The sequence below is a fragment of the Periplaneta americana genome, chromosome 13, assembly GCF_040183065.1.
Source record: "Periplaneta americana isolate PAMFEO1 chromosome 13, P.americana_PAMFEO1_priV1, whole genome shotgun sequence".
Classification (NCBI taxonomy): Eukaryota; Metazoa; Arthropoda; class Insecta; order Blattodea; family Blattidae; genus Periplaneta; species Periplaneta americana.
In genome coordinates, this window is record NC_091129.1 from 50,563,636 (window position 1) to 50,588,560 (window position 24,925).

Here is a 24,925-nt window from a genome sequence, read left to right on the forward strand (position 1 = left end):
AAATTGACTGAATGACGTACTTTTGGCATATTTACCGTCTTTATAGTATGATTTACAAAACTGAACCTATGTGTACTCTGACTGGCATTTAACTGTTGAGCTGCACAACTGAAGTCTGTTAAAAATTTTAAATTAAATTAATACAGTTTTGTAACTTACTTTCCCATTGTTGATAGGACTGCTAATTTTCAAATAACTCTGATGTTAAAGGGATTACTGAACATGTGTTTAAATCTCTATTGTTGAAATGTATTTTTAAAAGTTAATGGAATTTTGTTTTGTTTTATTGTTAAACCTAATATAATATGGACTGTTTTATATGAAATATGGAAAATATATGGAAATTAACGAAAATATGTACTAAACTCTAAAATATGGAAAAATATGGAAAATAAAAGTAGGATTTTTCAACCCTACACATTGTGAAACATAAAGATAATGCAAAATATAAATTATATTAGCTTTATAAGTAAATATGTATTTACATATAAATCCTTTCCCTGCTGATGACTCTTCCGCTTCTCTTAAAATATTATTTCATTGTTTCTATACTTCATACATGTAGAAAGTACGGTAAGAATCTTTCCTGGCTATTCTGTCCTCTTATTTCTTATGTTCATGGTCTATACGAGAGGATAATTTTGATAAAACTCGTGGAATTTAATCACATTACGGTTTCTCAATTGCATGTTAATGAAGTAAATAAACATTCGTTGTGTCAGTTTGATATCTCTCGAAATAGAACGAATGGAATGAGCTGAATAGAGGACAGTTATCAGTAACTGATAATTAGTCTATCGGTTCAAAACAGATGTCTATATCCCTTCTAATTTTAAATTATATATGCATTTGGGTATACGTGTTTCAACGCTTGTTGATATAATTATGAATTAATAAAAATAAACGCTGACAAGCTTGTAGATTAATGAAAAACTTTAATGTTATCATGTGTTATGTTTACGACAGACCGTTGGTTAATTTCTTGTGTCTATTAAATGGTGAAACAAAAACAACCAAAAAAAAAAAAACAAGTTTTTGAGAATTTATTTAATTTTACTGATGTTGACGAAGTTATGAGCTTCGAATTCCAATGACTGAAAGAGGATATAATGACAAAAATATAATTGAAGATGACAGGGAGACCTGAACCTCGTTCTCCTCTTCTTTCTAAATCATATTCTTAAAAATTAAATGCATTTCAAACGCCACTTTATAGAATGCCACACACTTTGTGTAGATTGTCACTATATATAAGCGTTGTGAAGGTTGTTTTACCAAATTCTGCGCGTTCAATTTAATTTGATACAAAAATACTCTTGGCGATGCAGAATATTGACCTCGTGTACGGATTAAGAACGTCCGCAATAACAAACATTGCTTCTCGCCCTTGAAACAGTACTATTTAAACTGCCGATAAACAATTTTCGAAAAGGTGTAGTTGGACTTATTCCATTGCTAGTCAATTATATAAAAATTCACAACGCTTATACGATTCGGCTTATGTTCGTCTTCATGTGAAAAAAACGCGAGAAAGGTTTCTACACTTAGGGAAAATTAAAAAATCTAAATAAATGTAGAGCTCACGAGTTAGGGCACCATTGTTACTCCACAATTCACCCGGAGGATAAGCTGTATCCAAGTTAGAGATTTTATGAATGTTCATGTAGGCTAATATCCTAGCAATAGAAAATATCAAAGCTATATCTTTATTAATAATGCGCCATTACCTTCTCCTTAATATACAGTAGAATAAAATAATATTTTATTTTATATTTTTATTTATTCAAGTCTTCCCCAACTTCTCAGGTTGCCATAATACAACAAAGAATTTAAAAAATAAGAATAAAATCGATTTGCAACATGAAAAGAAATGAGGAATTATAATAAAAATATAGAGCGATCAGTATAAAAATTAATGCTTTAAAAGTCTAAAAAAAAAGTGGAATAAAGGTGATGTCCTAGGACAGTGGTTCTCAAACTTTAGCAATGCGGACTCCTTGACACAAATCAGTATTTTCGCGGACTCCTTCAAAAGTCGCCAGTATAATGATGGGTGTGTTAGATTTTGGAGTTAATATTAAGTGAATATGAGTAGTGATATTTCTGTTATACAATATTTTCCAAAACTGAATCAATATTAACAGTATATCAGAAGTAAACAAAACGTAAATAATATGCCTATAATACTGTTATGAAAAGAAGTGGATGGATGGTCTTCGTTAATTGTTACAGAAGAGTTGATATGAAAAATAGTAAAGCAAAACAATGCTCTCATTACAATATATTCTTTGCATATTATTCTTGTACCGAAAAGGAAATGAAGTTTTTCCATTTCAATGAGACTGATGAAACTTGTTTTTTTTTTTCTTAAATTGTCATTATATATGTACTTAGGATCAAGGTTACTTATCTTCATAATCTCAAGTCTCACGCCACATTTATTCGTTTTTTAAATAGTTTTAGTACAGAAAAGAGCAAAAATGCCTCCTCACACAAGCAAGCCGTCGAAACGATATTAGATATTTTCAAGACTCGTTCTGAATATTCTTTATGTTCCGCATGAACTTTGAGTAAAAAAATAAATGAGCTGACAACCTCTTTTAAACACTTTTCCGAACGGTGTCACATCATATGTCTACAGGCTTATTTTCCTCTTTTTCGGTGAGATTGTGAATCTTCATACCGATAAAGGGATTTTGTATCCAGAATCCAGATATTTTTAGTATTCTGAAGTGGAAAATAATCTCTGAAGTTCATCTTGATATTATGAAGGCGTTTAAGCCAGCGATCTTATATACTAAAATTATACAATGTCTGTGGTTATTTTGTTTAAACTTGTCTTACAATGTTCAATAACTTTAATAACACATGAAGGCTATGAGCAATAAACAATTTAACAAATCTGTAAGTTGTACCAACCAGAGCAAAGACCAACGCGCTCCTAGCATTATTGCAACATAAAAAAAAATAAAAAAAACCCTGAAAAAATAAAAAATGTTCCTATCGAGAATATGCGCGGACCTCTAGTATAAGCTCCAGGGACCCCACTTTGAAAGAAAGGACAAGAGTGGTGATAGTTTCTCTTGCATCAATAAACAGATCAATAACGTCTATATCGCTAAGATGGTAGATTTAATATAGTACGAAAATATGATCGGTTGATACATTTATTTTCTTTCCGCATCCATTTGTTCAAGTTGACTTCTTGATACTTTCACCTGATAGTTGATCTACTATACCTTAGTCTTCCGTATCACAATAATAGTACTAATAAAATCAGTTTATAGCTTTCCTTCAGTTCGTTCGTACTGTTCTAGTCTATATCTATATTTTGGAGATAATCAGTGCTAATGGGTCAATTTATCTGGGATGTAAATATATTATAAAATAATACTAATGGAGATAATTCGTCTTTAATAAAAATTATCTGGTATTTATTTCCTTCCTTACATTTTCGACATACTGTAGTGATCTATGTAGGCAGAATATAGAAATCTGGATCTTTGCAAGAGGATATCTTTTCACATTCGCAGAGGTAGAGCGGAAGCGGTAGTGCACAACGCAGCTGTCCACGTGCGAGCGTGGAAATATAAAATGTATGGACTGTATTTTTTTAACTTTGTTATTTAATGACGCTGTATCAATTACGAGGTTATTTAGCGTCGATGGGATTGATGATGGCAAGATGAGGCCGAGGATTCGCCATACATTACCTGACATTTACATTACAGTAGGGGAAAACCTGAGAAAAACCCCATCCAGGTAATCAGCCTAAGCGGAAATCGAACCCGCGCAAGAGCGCAACTCCGGATCGGCAGGCAAGTGCCTTAGCCGACTGAGCTACGCCGGTGGCTGCACTGTATTTGAGGGCAGCATTTATTAAATGATCAACCTTGTTTTAACCAAAAATGTAATTTGAAAATCAAAGTGTTGGTTTATAGGTCTGTGTAAATTGAGAGGTAGAAATTGATGCGCTGCTGAAGTAGCTGAGGAGCGGACATTACTGTTGAATTTCATGCGTACATAATTGGAAGAATATTATGTAAGGTAACTCATATAATGCTACGTAAATGACTGACAAATTAGAGGGATAAGGGACAATGCTTTAAATCGATTGAAAGCGATAAGATTTGCAAATATGATTCTCACAGAAATGAGGTCACACGATTTTGAGTACATATATTTTCATGGAGAAATAATACTAAATACGGATATCAAGAGGAAGAAAACAGATTGTATATCTAGGAGCAGACGACTGACGTATGCAGATGTGGAGACAGTGAGAGGAGTCTGCTATGCTGTCTGCCTTGAAACAAACATCGAGCGTGAAAAGTCGCTTGCTGATCCCACACGTGCGGAACGTGATGTGGTGGTTGCAAGGATAGCTGGGTCACAGTATGAGTATGCGATGCGTATTTTAAACACGTACCCATGGTAGTTTATTACACTTACTGTGATGATAATTTTTTCCAACATCTATCTACCCCTCACTTTTGCTCTTATGATTTATGACCAAGGTTGGGTGGTTACGCTTAAAAAATTAATTTTTACAGGACTCGTGAAGTACGCGTAAAATGCGTAGGGTAATTCCGTGTTACATGCCCATAGTTTTCTAAAGCACTTAGAACAGGATAACCGATAGGTAAAGAAATACGAAACAAATCAAGGTTCAACCAACGTATGTGGGTGAGATTGCCATAGGATATAGGGATAGATGGCCACCATTATTTTTAAGTAAATACATAACAATTTTTTTTTTGTAAAATAATGAGGTTTTATGCACTGGACACAAATATATTGTCTAAGTGCATAATTATGATTGATTGGAATTTTTCAACAACTTGATTTTTTATTTTTTCCTCTTTTAGTGAATTTTCCTTAAAACAACACAAAAAGAAATTGAAACACTTATGAACACATAATAATAATCCGAGGCACGACAACCCATGAAGGACCATGATCGATCAGCTGGCTGCTGGCCTCACGTCCACATGCCGAAGCAGAGGAGGACGATCATCTAACTAAAATGGAGGTATCATGTGATTAGCACGATGATCCCCCCAGGCGTTACAGCAGGCTTTCGTAACCTGATTTCGCTACCTATCGTAGCTACCCAAGTGCATCACGATGCTGGGTGGACACCGGTCCCATACACTTTCTGAAATTTCACGAGAAAATGTCTTCTCCCATGAGAACTCGAACCAGTGCGAATTCCGTAACGCGAATCCTAGGCAGGATGCCTTAGATCACGATGCCACGGCGCGGGACCTTATGAACATGTTAATGAAACAAAATCCTGAAAGGTTAAAGTAACAATATCTTTTTCAATTGGTTTCCGGAATAGGAAGTGTTGTCTCACAAGCAAACATTCTGATTGGAGCAGATAAAGTTTTTTTTTCTTCCGCCATATTAATAATGTCAAAAGAAGTGGTTATACAAATTTTGGCCACTCGACCGCAATTACGAGACCGTCCAGAAAGTGATTTACATAAAAAAGCACAAATACAAGAAAGCTTTATTGAAACAGATACAGCAATTGTTGCGCTAATTGTCAACGTATCTCCCATTGGAACCGAGACATTTGTCATACCATGGGATCAATTTTTGTACCATTGTGTCGTAGAAGTCTGTTTCCTGGGATCGGAACCAGCGTTTGACAGCCGCCTGTACCTCTCTGCCGATCCCATAATATGACAAATATCTCATTCCGGTGAGGAATGTTTTGAAAAATATAGCTCAATATTTTCTGTGTCTGTTCCAACAAATCTTTTCAATTAAATTATGTTTTTTTTTTCTGATAACGACCCCTGGCGAACTTTTTTATACGGTCCTCGTTATTGCGGTCGAGTAGCCAAAATGTGCATAAGCACTTCTTTTGACACCATTATCAAGGTGAAAGAAAAAAAAAACCTTTTTTATTTGCTCCCATCAGAATGCTCGCTTGCCAGCCAGTCAGAGAATATTGACAAGTTCTTCAGCAAAAATCTAAGGGAGACTATAGACATCGGTCCCTGTAAGGAAAAAAAAAAACATGTTCCTGCATATTTAATATGGCGAAAAAACCTACATCCATTGCCATTGCCTATGTATCACTTGGTTCCATTGCACCCTTTGTAGAATTTCCTGCATTAACTCTAATTTCCAGGGCTTTTCTTGGAATATGAAATGTAATGAAGACTTGACGTACAGAAGTGCCATATTTAATGACTTCAAAGGCGTGGTTTAAGTTATCTTCATTCCAAAGACGCGGTTGCTGCGGACTTTGCTTTATATTTTATCGGAATCTAGAAATAACGATCTTTTAACTTAATAATACTCCTAAATTGTAGGCCCTCTATCCCGGAAAAATGCTGGCCATCTCTCCTTTTTTTACGGGAGAGATGGCCATACCGCGTAATAAAAACTGGCAGCAGTGAAGAGGACAAATACAGTTAAGATAGAATGTCTAAAGATGCCTTACCTGTTTAATAATGTTTCCAGCAAATTTCCTCACAAAATGCAGTTTTTTTGTATTGTTATTTCAGGAGGTGTAAAATTATTGCTTGCTCACAAACTCACGAACGGCTACAAAACGCGGAAATAATAGCCTTACGTTTTCGCAGGTGCAACAATCACTTCGTTTAATTAACATTTGGCGGCAAACCGATTTTCATTCGAAACAGATGATTAGAATAAAAATGAGAGCGGTTGGCCGTCTCACCCGCATGGCTATCTCCCCCGGGAATTACCCTAATTTAGGTCATAAATGTAAAAATGTAATACATTCAAAACTATCTGCAATACATTATATAAACCATATTAAATTGTTACTCGAGATCCCAGCTTATATTACGTATTCATTTCTTTTATCCTTTGAAACGATACGCCGACACCACAGTTTCCTCATGTTGCTTAGATACTCGCCTCGCCGATACAGATCACAAAGTTTACTAGTCACTAAAGGCTGCTTTTTCTGTTGTCATTCTTCGCCTGTTGTCTCTCAGCATAGCTTTGTAGGGCGAAAAATTTCGTTCTACGTCACAAGAAGTAAGAGAGCCTTGCACAAAAGCTGTGAGCTGTTCTGTAGAAAATTTTGTTGGTTTTTGGGGTGTTTTTCCTTCGAGAATATCTTGAATTTCTTTAAGTTGATAATAGTCAGGATTTTTGGAAAGAATATTTGCTGTTTTCTCGTTCACTTTATCTCCTACATTTCCTGGAACTGATGTTAAACTGGATATTGTTCTATCGAAATCTGCTAAAGACTGCAGTAAAGGAATACCAATTACTAACTTGAGAGGCTCCCTATGAGGGCGTCACCGTTACGCCAACATACATAAACATAAATTAGTCGTGTTTACGAGGTTACACACTTTTAAAAATGAGGGAAAGACAAATAAACATACATAATATGCATAAGTGTTAAAATATGATGCTTTTATAAATAAAGGCAAAATATACATTTTTATGCACAATAAAAGTAATATCATTATATTCAGAAATTTGTGATTCATGTAGATAATCTTTCAGCATATTCACACAACGATAGAGAAGAAATATGCTAATGCATGAACTTCCTTTCCCTACTTCAGCCGTGGCGAAAATGTGATCGTGCGCCGAGCCACTGTGTAACCTGCAACGTGCATAGCACCTATGGAGGGACGCAGACACCCGAAGGGGAAGTGAAGCAACTGTCTGACTTATTAACGGATTTTCATTTTCCTTACGTCAAACACTCAAATAAAAATTTATACAGTACAAGGCTACAAACTAATGTTTAGTACGTGTAACGAAGAAAGAAATGAATAAGAAAACATAGGAAGCATTATCACAACCTAAAATTAACTGTCTTCAAAATATGTCTGCGACAGAGTTTCAAAATCAGGAATTATGTCACTTACTGCCAGTCGTAGTTGATCACGAAGGTATTTGTCTGTTTGTCGTGATCTAAATTTTGTTTTTACTATTTTCATTGTTGAAAATAACTTTTCACAAACGTAAGTTATAGCGAACATGACTTCAACAGAGCAAGCGAATGAACGAAGCTTCGGATATTTAATTTTTTTTGGCAAAGATTTGGAAAGTTCAATATTTTTCAAGTCCTTACACAACTTTCATTTAACATCATGTTGTAAATCTGTGAGCTTAAATTCAAGATCTAACGTATTATTCGTACATCTGCTGAAAAATGATCGACGTATAATAATAATAATAATAATAATAATAATAATAATAATAATAATATTATTATTATTATTATTATTATTATTAACACTTAACCTTTTAATGTTTCATCAGTAACATGCACTATAATGCCGTTTTATGTTATACAACCGTTTTCCTCGTAATACTTGTGAACAAATCATACATTTAATATTCTCATCATATTGGCAGCAAAAAAATGTGTCCCTCCTCCCCTCCTACTTTGAAACTTTCGTTTTTGTAGAGGTACATGGTTTCGAGAGAGACATTGCGACGATACGCCACTCGCACGTCAGAGACAAATACAAATGGAACGGAGTTTGACTCCAGTGAGTAAGAGGGTGGGGGTTGGAGAAGGTAGGAAGCAAGAGAAATGCAAAGCTATCATTGCGTGCCACAATGTGCTCGTGAGTCACATTTTCGCCAGGCTGCCCTACTTAATGAAACAACATGAGTGCACGGCCGACAGCGTCACATGGTGTTGGTTGGTTCCTAATATTTATTCACGATTATTGGCACGTAATAAAGTGACTGCATTTTAATTTATTTATTAATATTACTTATTTATCTGCATATTTATATTATTTACTTATTTACTTATTAGCGGTATTTTATTTCTTTAATTATTTATTCATTATTCATTCTGGCGGAGTAGAGACCATCAGGCCTCCTCTTCCTCTCAGCCAGAAACAAAAGACTACAGTAATGAACAAACTAATTATTATAGGTTTGTTCATTACTGTAGTCTTTTAATATAATATATTCTAATTAATAATTATTAATTAGAATATATTATATTAAAATTAACAACAATCACAAACTCAATAATGAAATAGGTAAAATAATTAAACAATTACCTAAGAACATTATGAATAGTTAAGAGTTTAGAAAAGAAGACAAATACATAGACTACAAGTTAAATATTACAAAATAAAATAAAATTAAAATTAAATACAAATTAATTTTCTCTCAAGAACAAGGGTGCAAATTAGAAAATAAAACTGTGGAACGATACAAAGGAATAGGCCTAATATAAATAAAAAAATAATCTTTGACGTAGCAGATAGGCCTATATGGGAAAGCAACACAGATACTCATCCATTATGCTTTTTTTGTGACACGCATGACCGACAGGTTACAGTGTGACGCCATATTGTTTCACTTACCTATCCATGACGCTGTTTGATCAGACACATACGGTTGGTGATCTGGCGACTGCATGGCTGGTAACGCCACGGCGGAGTATCCCAACGTCATACCTGCTCCAATCGTTCCCAGGTTGGCGGCAAAACCAATGATTAATTGCTGGAAAGTGAAGAGTACTCTATTATGTTTTATTGTAATTCGATGGAACTTTAAATTCGAAGGTCTACCACTACTACCACCACCACCACCACCACCACCACCACCACACTCCAATACCTGGGCTATTATTATGTCATATTGTAACTATATTTGGTCACTCTAATGTTTAAGTGTTCTGACTGTATTTTCATCATTTAAGTTTGTATATCCAAAACGTATAAAGGTAATCTAGATCTTTCAGTCTATTATATTATACAAATATCCATTATGATGCTATAGACAGTGACATTTGGCGACAGCAGATTGGTTTGGTTTGGTTTGGTTTGAAGGAGAACCATTGTATAATGCAGGGATGAGACGATATTAGCTTCCAATCATGGTAGAAGAGCTCGACCTTGATCCCGAGCTCTTAGCGCATTCACTGTAACGTAGACAACAGGGATGTACATGCACATTCAGCGAATAAAGACAGCAATTATTGCAATAACTTGCCTTACTAAATTTCTGGCTATGTAATAGGGATAATTACTCGGTTATTTGATATACATGTAAATATATAAACAAATCGCAAAGGGAAGGGTTTTTAGGAACAAAAAGAGAAATAGGAAAAGTTAATTGTATGTAAACCATTTTATTGTTAAAAGCAATTCTTTATTATGTACATACTTCACTTCATTGGTTAGGAGAAACTAATAGGGTCTACCTGCTCGACGTGTGTGATCTCTAAGTACTTTTGAGTATTTGTTGAAGAAATAATAATGGCAATATTGATTGAAATAGAGTATATTGATTGTGTGATTGTGAAAATGTAGTCCTTACTCTCCAGTCGTGATTATGTAATGAATTTTCTTAGAGTGATTTGTGAGATGCACGTAACACGAAAAAAAAAACAAAAAAAAAAACAAATTGATTAAATTAAGATATTGAGAGCCATCGTAATTTTTGGGGGTCAATCATTTAAGGGGATATGTATGACTTTTAAAACTTCCACAATTTCGGCCAAAATTTGTGAAATTTAAACTATATAAACAGATCTATAATAATATCATCTGTACAAAATGTTTTGAAATTATATTTTTAAGTATATTTTAAATTGACGTTACTAAAAAAGCTCCTTGCATCAAAGTTTTCAAAATGTTTAGTTCATATTTGCTAAAAATCCTGAAAATAGTTGTTGGAATAAAAGTGAATTAGCATTTTGAGTTTAGTAATAGTATAAGTTAAAGTGCAATCAAAGATAAAACATTATTTCTAAATTAAAGAAACACGTAGTCTAATAAAAGTAAATATCCAGAAACAAGCAACAAATGAAACATCAATAATACATTTAAAATAAAGAAATAGAAGGAATCTAGATACTATCTGCTGACCCAAATGTAAATTAATTTATCTTTGATGTCAATTCCGAAAGGAATTTATTTCTCTCTTTTCCTGAATAATGCCTATATTTTTTTCATGTTGCGTCTCATAATGCCCTTTTATGTTCCTTTTTTTGGAAATGATATTTTTTTACACAACAAACACTGGACTTCATCACCATGTTCGAACCATAAATATTGTATCTTCCACTATTCCTTGAAAGCTTTAAGCGCGTCATGATGCGCTGTGTTCTAAGAACTGTACATCCTTTAGCAATGTTTACAGGTAAAAGAGAGTAAAAGAATACAGTCTACAGAAATAAAAAGTAAAAAAATACACACGTTTGTTAATATTATATATCATGAATAATTTTATAAATTTCGTTTTTAGAAGATTCAATTTTAAAAGAAGTTTGTGATTAGAATTATGAAACACCCTGTATACAGGGATGGCCAGCACTGATTCAATGAATAAAGGGAAGAGAAATTATTAAACCTGTATCCATGTTAATGTTTAGATTTGTCTGAGAAGTACAAGTGCATTACAAGAATGTAAGTTTTAATTTTAATGCTCATTTCTCCACAAGCTTACTTTTTTATTCAAAACAACATTTTATCAACGTTTTTACTGAAAAGTGAAATTTTCAGACATGTTTATTTAGTAGCCTTACAAGTACTGAAAAAATGTTTGCGTAAGTCTTATGTATCGTAAATACATATTACTGAAGATAGTATATTGAGAAATGCTACGGTGAAAATTCTTACAGTGTGACAGTCGTAGAATTATACAACTATAATATTGACTTTTATTTATCATCATGCTGAAGACAGTGTATTAAAATTTTTGAAAATATTTGTATGGAAAATGTTTGTAAGGAAATTAATTAACATAGCAACTATTGTTACATCATAAACAAAACGTATATTCCCATGTGTTGTATAAAGTTCAGCTCTATAGCTTTAGCAGATTTCCAGAAAATAATTTAATATTCTTATGACAGAAAGTTGCACACCAATATCAACTTAAAAGCATATGCGATAGGAGTTTTGTTATGTAATATTAGCTACAGTTAAAACATATACCTTTGTACTATAATATTGTTTTGATTAGTTTATTGATAACTTTTACAAGGCTAAAGATACCATCAATATGAATTCCAACTTACCATGTCATAATCTCTTTCTTTGGGATATCACTTTCTTTATGAATGGTGTGTTTCATCCACTTAATAGAGTATAGTTCTATTACTATGGAATTTATATGGACATTACTTGTTAACTCTTTATTATGTTATTAAAGTTTAAAACACAACTGCATTATTAAGAAATTGGTGTTAGTAGGCTACTTTTGTTTTACAGACAATATAGAAAATACCAAACAGAAAGAAGCCATATAAAAATATGGACATACAATTTCACGTTCCGTTTGAAGTTTGTACACCACTGTTTTCTTAAACCAACTGGCTGCTTATTTATATATGCAATCCTTCCTCCTTCCATACCTAGCGCTTAATGCACGTGCACGTCAGGGTAAAAAAAAAAGCGTTTGCTTTGACTTCACTGCCTTAGGGTGAGACGTATCTAAGTGTTACTCTATAAAGTCCTGGGTACGACTGATTTCGGATTTGATGCAGTTTCTCAAAAGAAAATTATCATGTATTAGGAATGTACTACAAAAAGTCCCATAAAAATCTGTTTACTTCTATAGGTCACCATTGTCTTATAATTTTCCAGGTATATATATAAGAATGGCCGCGAAACCAGGTGGCCCGGGTTCGAATCCCGGTCGGGGCAAGTTACCTGGTTGAGGTTTTTTCCGGGGTTTTCCCTCAACCCAATACGAGCAAATGCTGAGTAACTTTCGGTGCTGGACCCCGGACTCATTTCACAGTCATTATCACCTTCATCTCATTCAGACGTTAAATAACCTGAGATGTTGATACAGCGTCGTAAAATAACCTAATAAAATAAATATATAAGAAATTAAAGATTACGTTTGTAACTTTATCAGCTGTGAAAGAAAAAACTAAACTTAAAAATTGTTGTTTGCTTGTAACCTAAAGTTGATAAAATGAACTTATCATACAATAACGTTTGAGGTACAGCTCTATTGTACTTCTTGTAGGAGCAACAGCTTCATGAAGAAACAAAAACATAAAGTAGGCCTACATTACTTTCACTTTCCGTCATTTGAGAAGAGTGTGAGAGAGGTGATAAAAACTAGCCTATATTATAACAATGAGTCTATAATAATATTTACAATGATGAACTGAAAATCAATTCTGCTTTTGAAACCTGGTAATGTGTAGTAGCTCTAGCAAATTAAACCAACTTACATCTTTTAGAGCAGGCCTGCAGAACTGTAGCTATTGAGACAGCGTATTCCGAATCTCACCGGTCCGGTGGCATCAATGACGTCACGTTGCAGCGAAATAAGGAACAAAACTGCTGGAAGGATCGATGGCTGTCATGGCGACTGTACAAGTTGTTGTCTGTGCTACGCTAGCAAAATTTTGCGAAATTTTCGTACTCCCATCTCGTTCAAAGAAAATATAGCATAAACAATTTATTTCTTGAACCTGTAGTAATAGCGGGTCCGTTGACATGTTCGCTCATAAGCCATTAACATATTGTTTTTATGTTGTGCTCATTACAAACAATACAGCAGAACTAAAGCAGAACACACCGCCATGACACAACAGTGCCACGATGTTATTCGTCTGCTAATTCCCGCCCTATACAAGAACCAATCAGATTCACTGATGGCGGCTGATGGAGACTGCCACCACCTCTCCAAGTTGATGGCACCGGTGGAGCATCAATGATGTCATCGGTGGAATTCGGAACACCGTGATGCCATAGGATTGCTCACCGGTGAGATTCGGAATACGCTCAGAGCGACTGCTTTCCTCCCCTTTCTTACTCCACCCACCTTTTCTACCTGTGCGGTCACGGAGTTCTAGTTACGCTCGGCTGCATCAACATTCATTCTCGGGGCGGAAGTCGAACATCCCCAATAGAATTGGAGTGAGGCTGACGTCATAATTCCCCTACTTGCGAGTTCTGCAGGCCTGTTTTAGAGTATATGGGAAAAAATTATACAATAAACCTGTCTCCCTACTTGTTTAGGAAGAAATAGTCCTTAGTACAGTCCTGCGTTTGAGTACAATTTAGTAGAGACCGACAAAATCTAATTCAGGCCTGCCCATAACTGTTTACCTTCGTGAGTGGGCTTTATGTACGGTATCGTTCGTCTGCACTCAACTTTCTCTCACAACCAGGTAGGCAGTTCCACGTTACTCCAAACGGTCCTGGTAGTGACCCGAAAGAACTATTTTGGTACGCCGACCTGCGCTAGGTTGTACTCCTTTTAGATGCTTGATAAATATAAATAAAGTCTCATCCGAACCTGACAGGAAGCATAGAGATAGTCCTATAGACAAACTACTGAAAACTTAATTCTTCGTCTTCTGAAATGTACCGGTAATAAACTATAAAGAAAACTATTTCTCGTCAGCATAATATCCATTAAATACCAATAATTATTATAAATTACTTACACTTTCCTTTTCATCATAGTAATATAAATGTAATGCGAACCTTTCAAACTTTAAGCTTCATAAATAAAAAGAAATCTGTCCCTCAGAAGTTGAATAGCAAATCAATATTCTGAAGAACGAAAAACTTTTTACATTTTACATGTTTTCATGAGGCTTTCCACTGTTGATAAGGAAAAAAATAAAACTGATTTTTTTCTGTAATAGTTGCTGATATGGTAATTGTTACCAATGTATTTTCAACATATATCCTCTCCTCTCCTCTCTTCTAGTCACAAGTTAAGAAATAGAATAACTCTTATCGGGTTCTCAGCCAGGTGAGTTGGAGCAAATCTCTAACTCACCTGGCTGAGAGCCCGAGAAGAGTTATTCTACATCAAACGCCTAGAAAGCCTCAAGTCATAAGTTAAGAAATGTTACTATTTTGTTGAGTCAAATACACTTAGCAGGAAAATGAAAAGTATAACATTTATCTTATTTTGTTAAATGTTGTAGTGCAATTAATTGTAAAACTATGTTTCTTTAATCAAGAATTTTCTGCCGCATTTTACCAGAAAATAGATTTTTTTGAAGTGACTAGCCAACAAACTTAGATTTCAAACTAATATCGATTCATCTTAGCCAGTATACACTAATTTCCATGATTGCAAGTCACTCTACAATAGGAGCACACAGGCAGACTTTCTAGGGTTCCGTCTGTATTGGGCTAATAAAACCCGGTATGAATGGGCCAGTCCTAACTTTTAACTTACTTTGTAGCTGCATCGAAACCCAGACCTGACGGCAGGCAGTTACAGACGTGAGTATGTCTGCTTTGCCAATCTATACAAGTTAGGTGTACATTGATCATAATACGCAGTTTCGATTGGAACGGAGAGCTCTGACTCGTTTCCCCGCTCCGTTTGGTGTGTTTACATCTGCTTGTATCTATAGCCACTGAACAATGAGAATACTACTCACAAAATACACTGTCACGTGGATTTAAAAATAAATAACAGTCCACACCTTTGGAGTAACGGTTAGAGCGTCTGGCAGCGAAACCAGGTGGCCCGGGTTCGAATCCCGGTCGGGGCAAGTTACCTGGTTGAGATTTTCTCCGGGGTTTTCCCTCAACCTAATTGGAGCAAATACTGGGTAACTTTCGGTGCTGTACCCCGGACTCATTTCACTGGCATTATCACCATCTCATTCAGACGCTAAATGACCTAAGATGTTGATACAGCGTCGTAAAATAACTTATAAAAATTAAAAAATAATAAGAAACAAGATATTTTACAATAGACAGGAACACAGAGAGAAAAATAGACAAAAAATGTCAACAGTATGAATAGCACCAGAGTCCCAAAAATGATCCTCCGTTAGGGAAAAGATCAACAGGATGTCCTGCAAAAAGACTGATCGAGTCCGTAATAGGCCACATGGCCTAATACATGTTTGGATGATAATGATAATGATGATGACTAAATATTTATCTAAAGCCACCTTTTGGGCAACAGAAAATTATTTTCACAATAAGTAAAACGCATCTAAATTCTACATAAGCCAATTTTTTTCACAATACTTTTTCATCCAAAAAGTAAAAACCAATGCCCATTATTTTCCTCCTATTTAAAGTTTTGAATATTTAAATTGTACTTTCGAAAATAAATATATTTTAACAAAGTAAAAATGAGTTTAGAAGTAAAAACGAGTAATATGATGTTATTTTAAGGACAGAAATTTGAATATTCACATTTGAATTGGTCACCCCAAGAACGTTGTAACAGCCATAAGTCATAAGGTTCACAATGTTGGGAAAAGTATTTTTAACGAAATAACCACACTCTGGAAGGTTTAATTATGTATTGTACTTAAATCTACGAATAACTTAGATTTAATTATAAGTGTGCGAATATTTCGTTAAAAATATCTTTTCCAACATTCTGAACCTTATAACCACGCTTAGAGACTTTAGGCCCGATAGACGAAAACAGTGCGGTTTCAAGTTGAAAACAGGACGATAGTGGGTGGGGGCAGTGATGGTAGCGACCTACCTGTCGTCCCATGTGCTTTATTTACTCAGTCATACTGTTCTGATAATAAAAACAGTCCCGTGCGCCTAATTCACATTTCCAGATAGAGGACAGGAGATAGTAGCTTAGTTTTGATCTGTGCATGTGGTTATCTGATTAGTCGAAGAATATAATTAACAGTAAGTATGCCGAAAGTGAAAAGCTCTAAGAGGCATTTATTTGTGCAGGAGTTCGGAAGTGATTATTTTGAAGTTAATGGGGACCATATTACATTAAATTGTGTCATGTTAGAATAAGGGGAGACAAAAAACGATACATTGAGACTCATTGTAACTCCCAAAAACATATTTCACATATAAACATTTTGTCTCTTAACAGGGAAGAAATTCCACCTGTGTCAGATTAACTTACAAATAAAGAATCAGAGTTCTTTCTAGATCTATGTGAAATGATGGTGGGTGTAAATATATCGTTTAATAAAGTAAATAACCCTAATTTCAAAGCTTTCATGGAATAATATACCAAGAGAGCACTCCCTACTGACTCGACGTTGCGGCAGACTTACTTGAAAAAGTAGGCTACTACGATAGAACATTAAGTAACATTAGACAACAAACAGCAAATAATAAAATCTGGGTGTCTATTGACGAATCCACTGATTCAGCTGGCAGGTGTATAGCAAATGTCATAGTCGAAACACTCGTAACCGACAGTCCAGGAAAAAAAATTTCTACTAACCAGTGAGGTTATAGAAAAAGTCAATTATTCGTCTGCTGAAGCTCTAAAATTAATTGAGGAGATAACGAAAGTAATTCATCAAGCGTCCGCTACACCATCTAGTAATCGTGTTAAACAGAAATTAAACTCAGTTTTGTGTAACAACAGTGGATATGTCATATTCTGCAACATAAAAGGCATACTAGCAGGCAGGAAGTGTACGGACACTGCTGCGGTAGCGAAGATAGATTTCAGTGACATCGTTTGCACCCATTACATCATGTGATGTAGAGTGGAGCTTCTCCCAATATAGCTAAATTTTGTCTTGCCGACAACCGAAGAAAATTTAGTTTTGAGGCCTTGAGAATATATGTTGTAGTACATTGTAACAGTTCAAATAGTATTCTAGAAGATAAAGCTGGAATATAAACAAGTTGAACAGAACATAAATTCTCATTACTTACATTATATTGTAAATATATTGTATAGGCTATATTGTGGGGATATCACGGATTGTACATTATAAGTTGTGCATATTGTGTATGATTCTTACGTATGTTGTGTAAGTGCTGCATATGTGCTTATGAAAGAAGCCGAAAGGAAATGCATATTAATTTATTTTGAAAATTTCGCATTATAGGTTTTTATTTTAATCTACGTATACATTATTTTTGTTTGTGCTACAGAATTTTTCTCCTCTTACAATCATTTTATTTTAATGTTTGATAAATTAGTTGTCTTTCTTTGGAACGTCACTGTACAGCACCAGCAGACTGGACTGGACTTGGTTTCATGTACACATCTCTCTCCTTTTGCCGACTCCCATCCACAACACACACAGTGACAAAGCTGCCTATAGTATGGACTTAATAAACTTATTCTATCGGGTCCAAAATCTCGAAGTCTGCTTATAACTTATGACTCTTACAACGTTGTTCGGGTGACCCATTCAATTACTGAAAATGAGTTAACATTGAAATATATAAAATATATTTCGACACTGATGTTTCCAATTTTGTTCATTTAGAATGATTTTTCTGTCTCCATATATATTACCGTGTCTAATGCCAAATTATAAAAATTAATTTTATTATGAATAGGTCTACTCGTTTTACATGTGAACGTTGTATCTTAACATAGCCTATGTTTTAGTACACGTCTATAAATGAATGAATGAATGAATGAATGAATGAATGAATGAATGAATGAATGAATGAATGAATAAAGAAAGAAACAAGTAAATAAATAGGTAAAATAACTAATTATTAAAAAAAAGAAATAAATTATTGTTGGGAACTACAATAATATAATAAATCACAGTAAAAACAAAATTATTTGCATTAACTACTTCCTTCACGAATCTCTACATATCTACGAGTTACTGTAAACATTTAAGTGTTTCAAATTAAACATCTTTCCTTCTTTGTGACAAAACACGTTTTTTTCTTTACTAACCAAGTGCTCGCTACCAGGGGCGGACGCAGGATTTTTTTTTTTTCGGGGAGGGATTTGAGGAGATAGTAAAAATGGAATAATGAGAAATTAGTTTATATACTCACAATTTGTTTCCGAGTCACAAACATTTACAAGTTGGCCTGAGTAGCGTAGTCGGTATAGCCTTCTGTACTCAAAGTTGCGGGTTCTATCCCAGCACAGTTCGATGGCATTTAAGTGTGCTTAAATGTGACAGGCCTCATATCGGTAAATTTATTGGCATGTAAAAGAAGTCCTGCGAGAAAAAAATTCTGGCACACCAGTAACCTCTGCAATTGCGAGCATTGTTAAATAAACCACAATTTTTTAATTTTAATATTTACAATGATTGCAATACAAAAACAATAACAGTGATATTTACAGAAGAAGGTGACGAGACTTCTTAGACATTTCATCCAGTACTTCATAAGCTTTTATTTCTACATTTTTATGTATCATCATCAAGACCAGTCCATTTAATCTGTCTGCTCCTCAGGTAAGTCTTCAAATACCGCAATGTTGAGAACGACCGTTCTGGTGTTGCTGTAGTTACAGGCAACGTGCAGAAAAGTTTTAGCGCCTTGTGAGTGCAGGGAAAAATAATTTCATTGCACCCGTTCTAAGATCATGTAAAATCAGTAGGCATTAGGTGAAGATTTTTCTGATCAAGGAAATTTCTTTTCCACATCTTCAATTCATTGAAGAAAGACTCTGGTGATGCATCAAAATCATTGGGCCACTGATCACTATAGCCTCAACAGCAGTTTCTAAATCTTCATCTGATGCTCGCACTATGTTTTTAGGCAGCAAAGTTTGTATGGACTTTAGGATTCCCTTATAATTTAAAAACCTGTCCTTGAGCTGACTAATAAAATGGTCTAAGAAGGGAAGGAGAATTGAAAGCCTAAAATACTCTTCAGGACTCTCTGTCTTGAAGGTAGAATGCTGGGTTTGTCTCACTGCAGTTCTTGGAATTTCCAGCGTAATTCCAGTAACTTCAGCAACACTTTTTGCCTCTAGGTTCACTGGCAGAAAATTTAAACGAAAATCTTCCAATTCTCTTCCTAGATTCTCACATAGTTCAATGCATGTCTTAAGGTCCATCTGTTCTGATTGTAGTAGATGGCTAAACCATGTGACAGGCTAAAAACATGGCTAGCTACAATCATAGACACCAAACATTTTGATTTCTATATGGCTTATATTACGATGTACCGAAGTACATATGATAATATTTCAGTGCAGGAATTCTGCGTCATCATATGATGATGGAAGAGTGGAACAGAGAAAAATTCTCTCCGGCACCGGGATTTGAACCCGGGGTTTCAGCTCTACGTGCTGATACTTTATCCACTAAGCCACACCGGATATCCATCCCGGTGTCGGACAGAATCGTCTCAGTTTAAGTTCCAACTCTTGGGTTCCCTCTAGTGGCCGCCCTCTGCACTACGTCATAGATGTCTATGAACGTAGGACTGAAGTCCACACATGTGCTGAGGTGCACTCGTTATGAGTGACTAGTTGCCCGGGATCCGACGGAATAAGCGCCGTCTTAAATCACGAAGTGATTTACGCATATCATATCTATTATTTTAATGTACCGAAGTACATATGATATTTCCATGCAGATATTCTGCGTCATCATTAGACATCGGATTTTTAGGCACTAAAAATTGCAGTTTTAGGCGCCTAAAATAAGCTCAAAATTTGTAAAATTAGGCTCTATTTTAAATAAAATAGGCATTTTAGGAACATCAAGGTATCATACTTATTTCTTTCACTGAAATTTTTAGTTATACACTAAAATACGCACAAAAAAGTATGTTTAAACATTAAAAAAGAATACTATATTATATTTATAAACAGAGCTGCACAAATTTAATATATTGAAACTAATGAAATAATGATTATTGATATCAAGATTACTCATTTTAAGTTATTGAAATTCAGTTCCATGCTCAGACTTTATTATAATTATCTGCACAGTATACCACCAGAATTTTTTCTAAATTCTCCACAGTTAACCTTTTCCTTTTGTCACTGAGAATCATTTTGAAAGCAGAAAAACTTCTTTCAACCGAAACTGATGTGAGAGGCGCAAATTTTAAATTAGGTACAATAGAAACATCAATACTTACTGGAACATTTACACTTTCCCCCGATATCACTCTTGATACTTTTTCCAACAATGAAAATCCTACATTCTTATTTAATACGTTATCCCTCTTATTTTTAAATTTTTTCCCAGTTTCGCCCAAAGCAGAATGTATGTTTACTTGAGCTTCCTTTACTATTGCTATTTGGCTACAAAGAGATTGTTTTTCACGTTCTAATTGTTCAATGCTTGCAGGTATGAAAGAAAAGTTTGATGTTATGTAGGCAATATCGTTTTTCACTCGTGAGTCATTCAGACAATCTTTCACTGCTTTCACACACGCTGCACTATCAGTTTCAGGTAATTTATCAATAACTGTGACCACTTCTTTAAAATACTTAGAATAATACACCACTGACTGAATCCAGGTTCCCCATCGTGTAACAACCGGCTGAGGTGGGAGTGGGATATCTGGAAAGTTCTCTCTGAATATTGAAATCCTGGATGGGGCTTTACAAAAACATTTTTTTGTGTTAGAAATAAACGAATTGACAAGAGGAAATTCATTCCGGATTGTTTCAGAAACCCTGTGAAGGCCATGTGCTAGACAGGTTACATGCGTGAGGTTAGGATAAAATGTTTTAAGAAGTGGAGCTGCAGCAACCATGTATGAGGCAGCATCAGTACAAAACAACAGAACTTTAGAATCGTCTATATTACCTGAGTATAAAGACTGTAGGCCTTTATTTACAAAATAAGCAATGGCTTGGCTATTCACTTTCGAAAGTTCCTTAACACATACGAGGTGTGGAATCGAAGGTCCATCAGGACTAAGTTTTCCTACTACCATATTTGCTATATACCTATTCATAGGATCTGAGGTTTCATCCACAGAGACCCATATGTAAGAATCACCTATATCCTCCCGAATGGAAGCTAAAGTTTCATTGTATATTCTGTCTAAGTAATTTTTTCTTAGGGTCGACTCAGATGGGATATTTTGTTTGCAGTATTTTTGTAAAAACTGTCTTAAAACCGGATTTTCAATTGCATTCCAGGGAATGTTAGCAGCAACAAACGCTCTGGTTAAATCAGCATAGAAATTGCTGCTGAGATTGGATGAAGTAGGCTGTGTTAGTAAAGTTTGTTGCAGTTGATTTTTCTGCTGAGCTTTAGCCTTATGAGCCGCTCCTTGCACATGCTGCTTTAGGTGGCACTTCTTTTCTTGCGAAATCTAAAAATGTAAAGTAAACTGAATTAAAATAAAATCCTATTTGTTGTATTGCCGTATTTCTATCACAAACTTAGTGGGTTCGAACAATCAAAATTTTAATGACCTGCAAATACTTTAACTATCGGAATTTAAAAGGTTAAAGTGTAGTGGTCTTAAAAAGAATTATACCTCAGGATAGCTCAGTCAGTGTATAAATATTATAGGCCTACTCATTAAAATTAATAGAATTTATATATTTAAACTATTGTTACATACCTGTTTGCTACAAATCTTGCAGAATATTATTTTTCCATCATAAGTGAATTCTGAATATTCTGTTAGCCATTGCCGGATCAATGTAGATTTTGCACTTATATTTTTCGGCATTATCGCGTTAAACTTCACAGGAAAACGTCCTACCGCTCAAAACTTCTCTACACAAATAAGGTAAGGGAAAGAGCAACTGTTAACGAGCATTCAAATGAACCGTTGTTATTGAGATTCAATTGAACAAAAATACAAAATTCCACTTATTGTTGCATTTCCTGGTAGTGTTAACACTAGGAGGGCCATTCTTTTAAATATTTTGTAACAGTTTACCCTACTAATTCGCAGTTTTACGACTTTTCATAAATATTTAAAAAACACTCTTTCTCCAAAAATTGTGATTTTATGACACTCTGAAGGGCAATACAGCTAATCGGTTTCAGACCGAAAACAGTCATTTTTATAGTATAGTATATCTCTGAATCGGTAGCAGCACATGTTGTGATTGTTGCCTGCTTCAAAACTAAGGTTGGTTCTTTGTCGGCATTTATGCCTCCAAACATGTTAAAATCGGTGAAATCTATTGCGAGTGTCGTGAGATTCAAAATATTTTGTTTCCTTTATCAATGGTTTCATGGCCGGTGTGAAGCAAACTTTCCACTTTTTAAATGCCTTAAATTTCGCAGTGAATGCATGTATAAATTATAAAAAGTAAGAGTAAAATGCGAAACTTTACAGTGAGTTAGGCATTTTTAGGCGAATATTAACAAATTAGGCTCTAATAACAGTTTTAGGGCATTTTATGGCACTATAAAACTCTTTGAATACCTTTCAATTTCCATGAAACATAAATATTAATAATTATTTTTACTTTTCTCCTAAAGAAACAAAATAGGCATTTGCCCTAGAATCCGATGTCTGGTCATCATACGATGAAAGAGTAATGGAAAGGAGAAAAATTCTCTCCAGCACCAGGATTTGAACCTGGGTTTTCAGCTCTAGTTGCTCATGCTTTATCCACTAAGCCACACCGGATACCCATCCCGGTGTCAGACAGAATCTTCTCAGTTTAAGTTCCAACTCTTGGGTTCCCTCTAGTGGCCGCCCTCTGCACTACGTCATAGATGTCTTTGAAAGTTGGACTGAAGTCCACACATGAGCTGAGGTGCACTCGTTATGAGTGACTAGTTGGCGGTTTAAGTTCCACTTCTTGGCTTCCCTCTAGTAGCCTACCCTCATGCACTGCGTCATAGAGATGTATGACAATGGCACAATGTCCATACATGTGCAGAGGTGCACATCATGATATGCGAAAAATAATCACTTTGTGACTTAAGATTGTGCTTATTCCGTCGGATCCTGGCCACTTAGTCACTCATAACGAGTTATATTATTAGTCCTCTTGCGCTGGATCTCTTGTAGTAAGTGCGAGAGGACAGTGCTACTCTACTCTCCAGTGGGCAGTGGATCAAAGTCGCGAAGCAGAGGCAAGAAAAATCCCAGATATAGGGATTTCTTTCAAAGCAAAGATACATATATTTAACATTTTAGCAAAGGGAATTTGCCTGGAAAACCCTCCAATTCCTATGTACAGCTGTCAAAAGAAAAAGTGGCCGCACTCGTGAACAGCGAATATTTTCAAAGTCCACTTCGGGTCGCGGCGATGTTACACGATGCATGTGCTTCTACAAGCAGTTCCGGAACAATGAAAGTGTTCCATATCTGCTCCTCGCAGACCAGCGGTAGACTGCTTGTTTAATGATCCAAAGGTTCTGGGATCGGGCCTTCTTCAAGTTTTCATTTTATTTTTAATCGTTCTTTAGCGATGTAAATGATATTCAAATTATCATTTATATCCAGTTATCGTTCTCGATGGATATCACGTTATTTATATTTTGTTATCGTTCTTTAGATATATGAATAAAATTCAAGTCATCATTTGTATTCTGTTACCGTTTTATAACGATATGAATAATAATTATTACTATTGTAGCTACAGTATCTCCAATGGGGGTTAGCCCTATTTTACTTATGTATGTTAGGGCTATAGTTTTATACACAAAAAAGATACGCATAAAGAGAAATGGAATACAGAATTAAATTAGCTTACGCGATGTAAACAAAACATAAACAATCCGTAAATTAGGCATTTCGATTGCAAAACAAATATCAGTTATCAATTTGAAACATACAGAAACATTAACAACACACATACGTAACACTTCTATAACAAAAATGTGCAGCTTTCCGTACCATACATCATAAATTAATACACAATAGTCACACAAACACAATCAAACTAAAATTACGACATTGCGACGACATCAAGCATCCGTTACAACACATACACTTCAACATAGTAACCACACTTTTAAAAGTTACAAATTTGGCTCCAAGAAGAATAAATAGGACACTGTTACTAATTACTCTTCTTCTACAATTTCTTAAATACATCTGTAATAAATCTGTGAAATTCCGATATGAATAATATTCACGTTTTTTTATATTATTATTGTTCTTTAGCGATATAAATAATATTCAAGTTATCATTTATATTCTGTTTTCTTTCATTAGCATTATAAAATAATATTCAAGTTATTTATATTGTTATTGTTCTTTCGCAATATCAATAATCTGTATTTTATGTACCGGTAAGTAATTATTATAACACAAATAAACATTTTTCTTTGTAAAATAGATTATTTTATTTAGATAATTAAATACGTATTATATAATATCTTATATTAATT

The 24,925-nt window shown here is 34.7% G+C and overlaps 1 protein-coding gene across 2 annotated transcripts in view; it reads right to left on the minus strand.

The window, feature by feature from the left end:
- LOC138711879 (facilitated trehalose transporter Tret1-like) overlaps positions 1–24,925 on the minus strand; it is a 54,731-nt gene that overhangs the window by 23,039 nt on the left and 6,767 nt on the right. For both annotated transcript variants that reach the window (XM_069843151.1, XM_069843150.1), the window contains exon 2: positions 9,345–9,483. In XM_069843151.1, the coding sequence (XP_069699252.1) occupies positions 9,345–9,483 (139 nt within the window). The remainder of the gene's footprint in view (positions 1–9,344; positions 9,484–24,925) is intronic.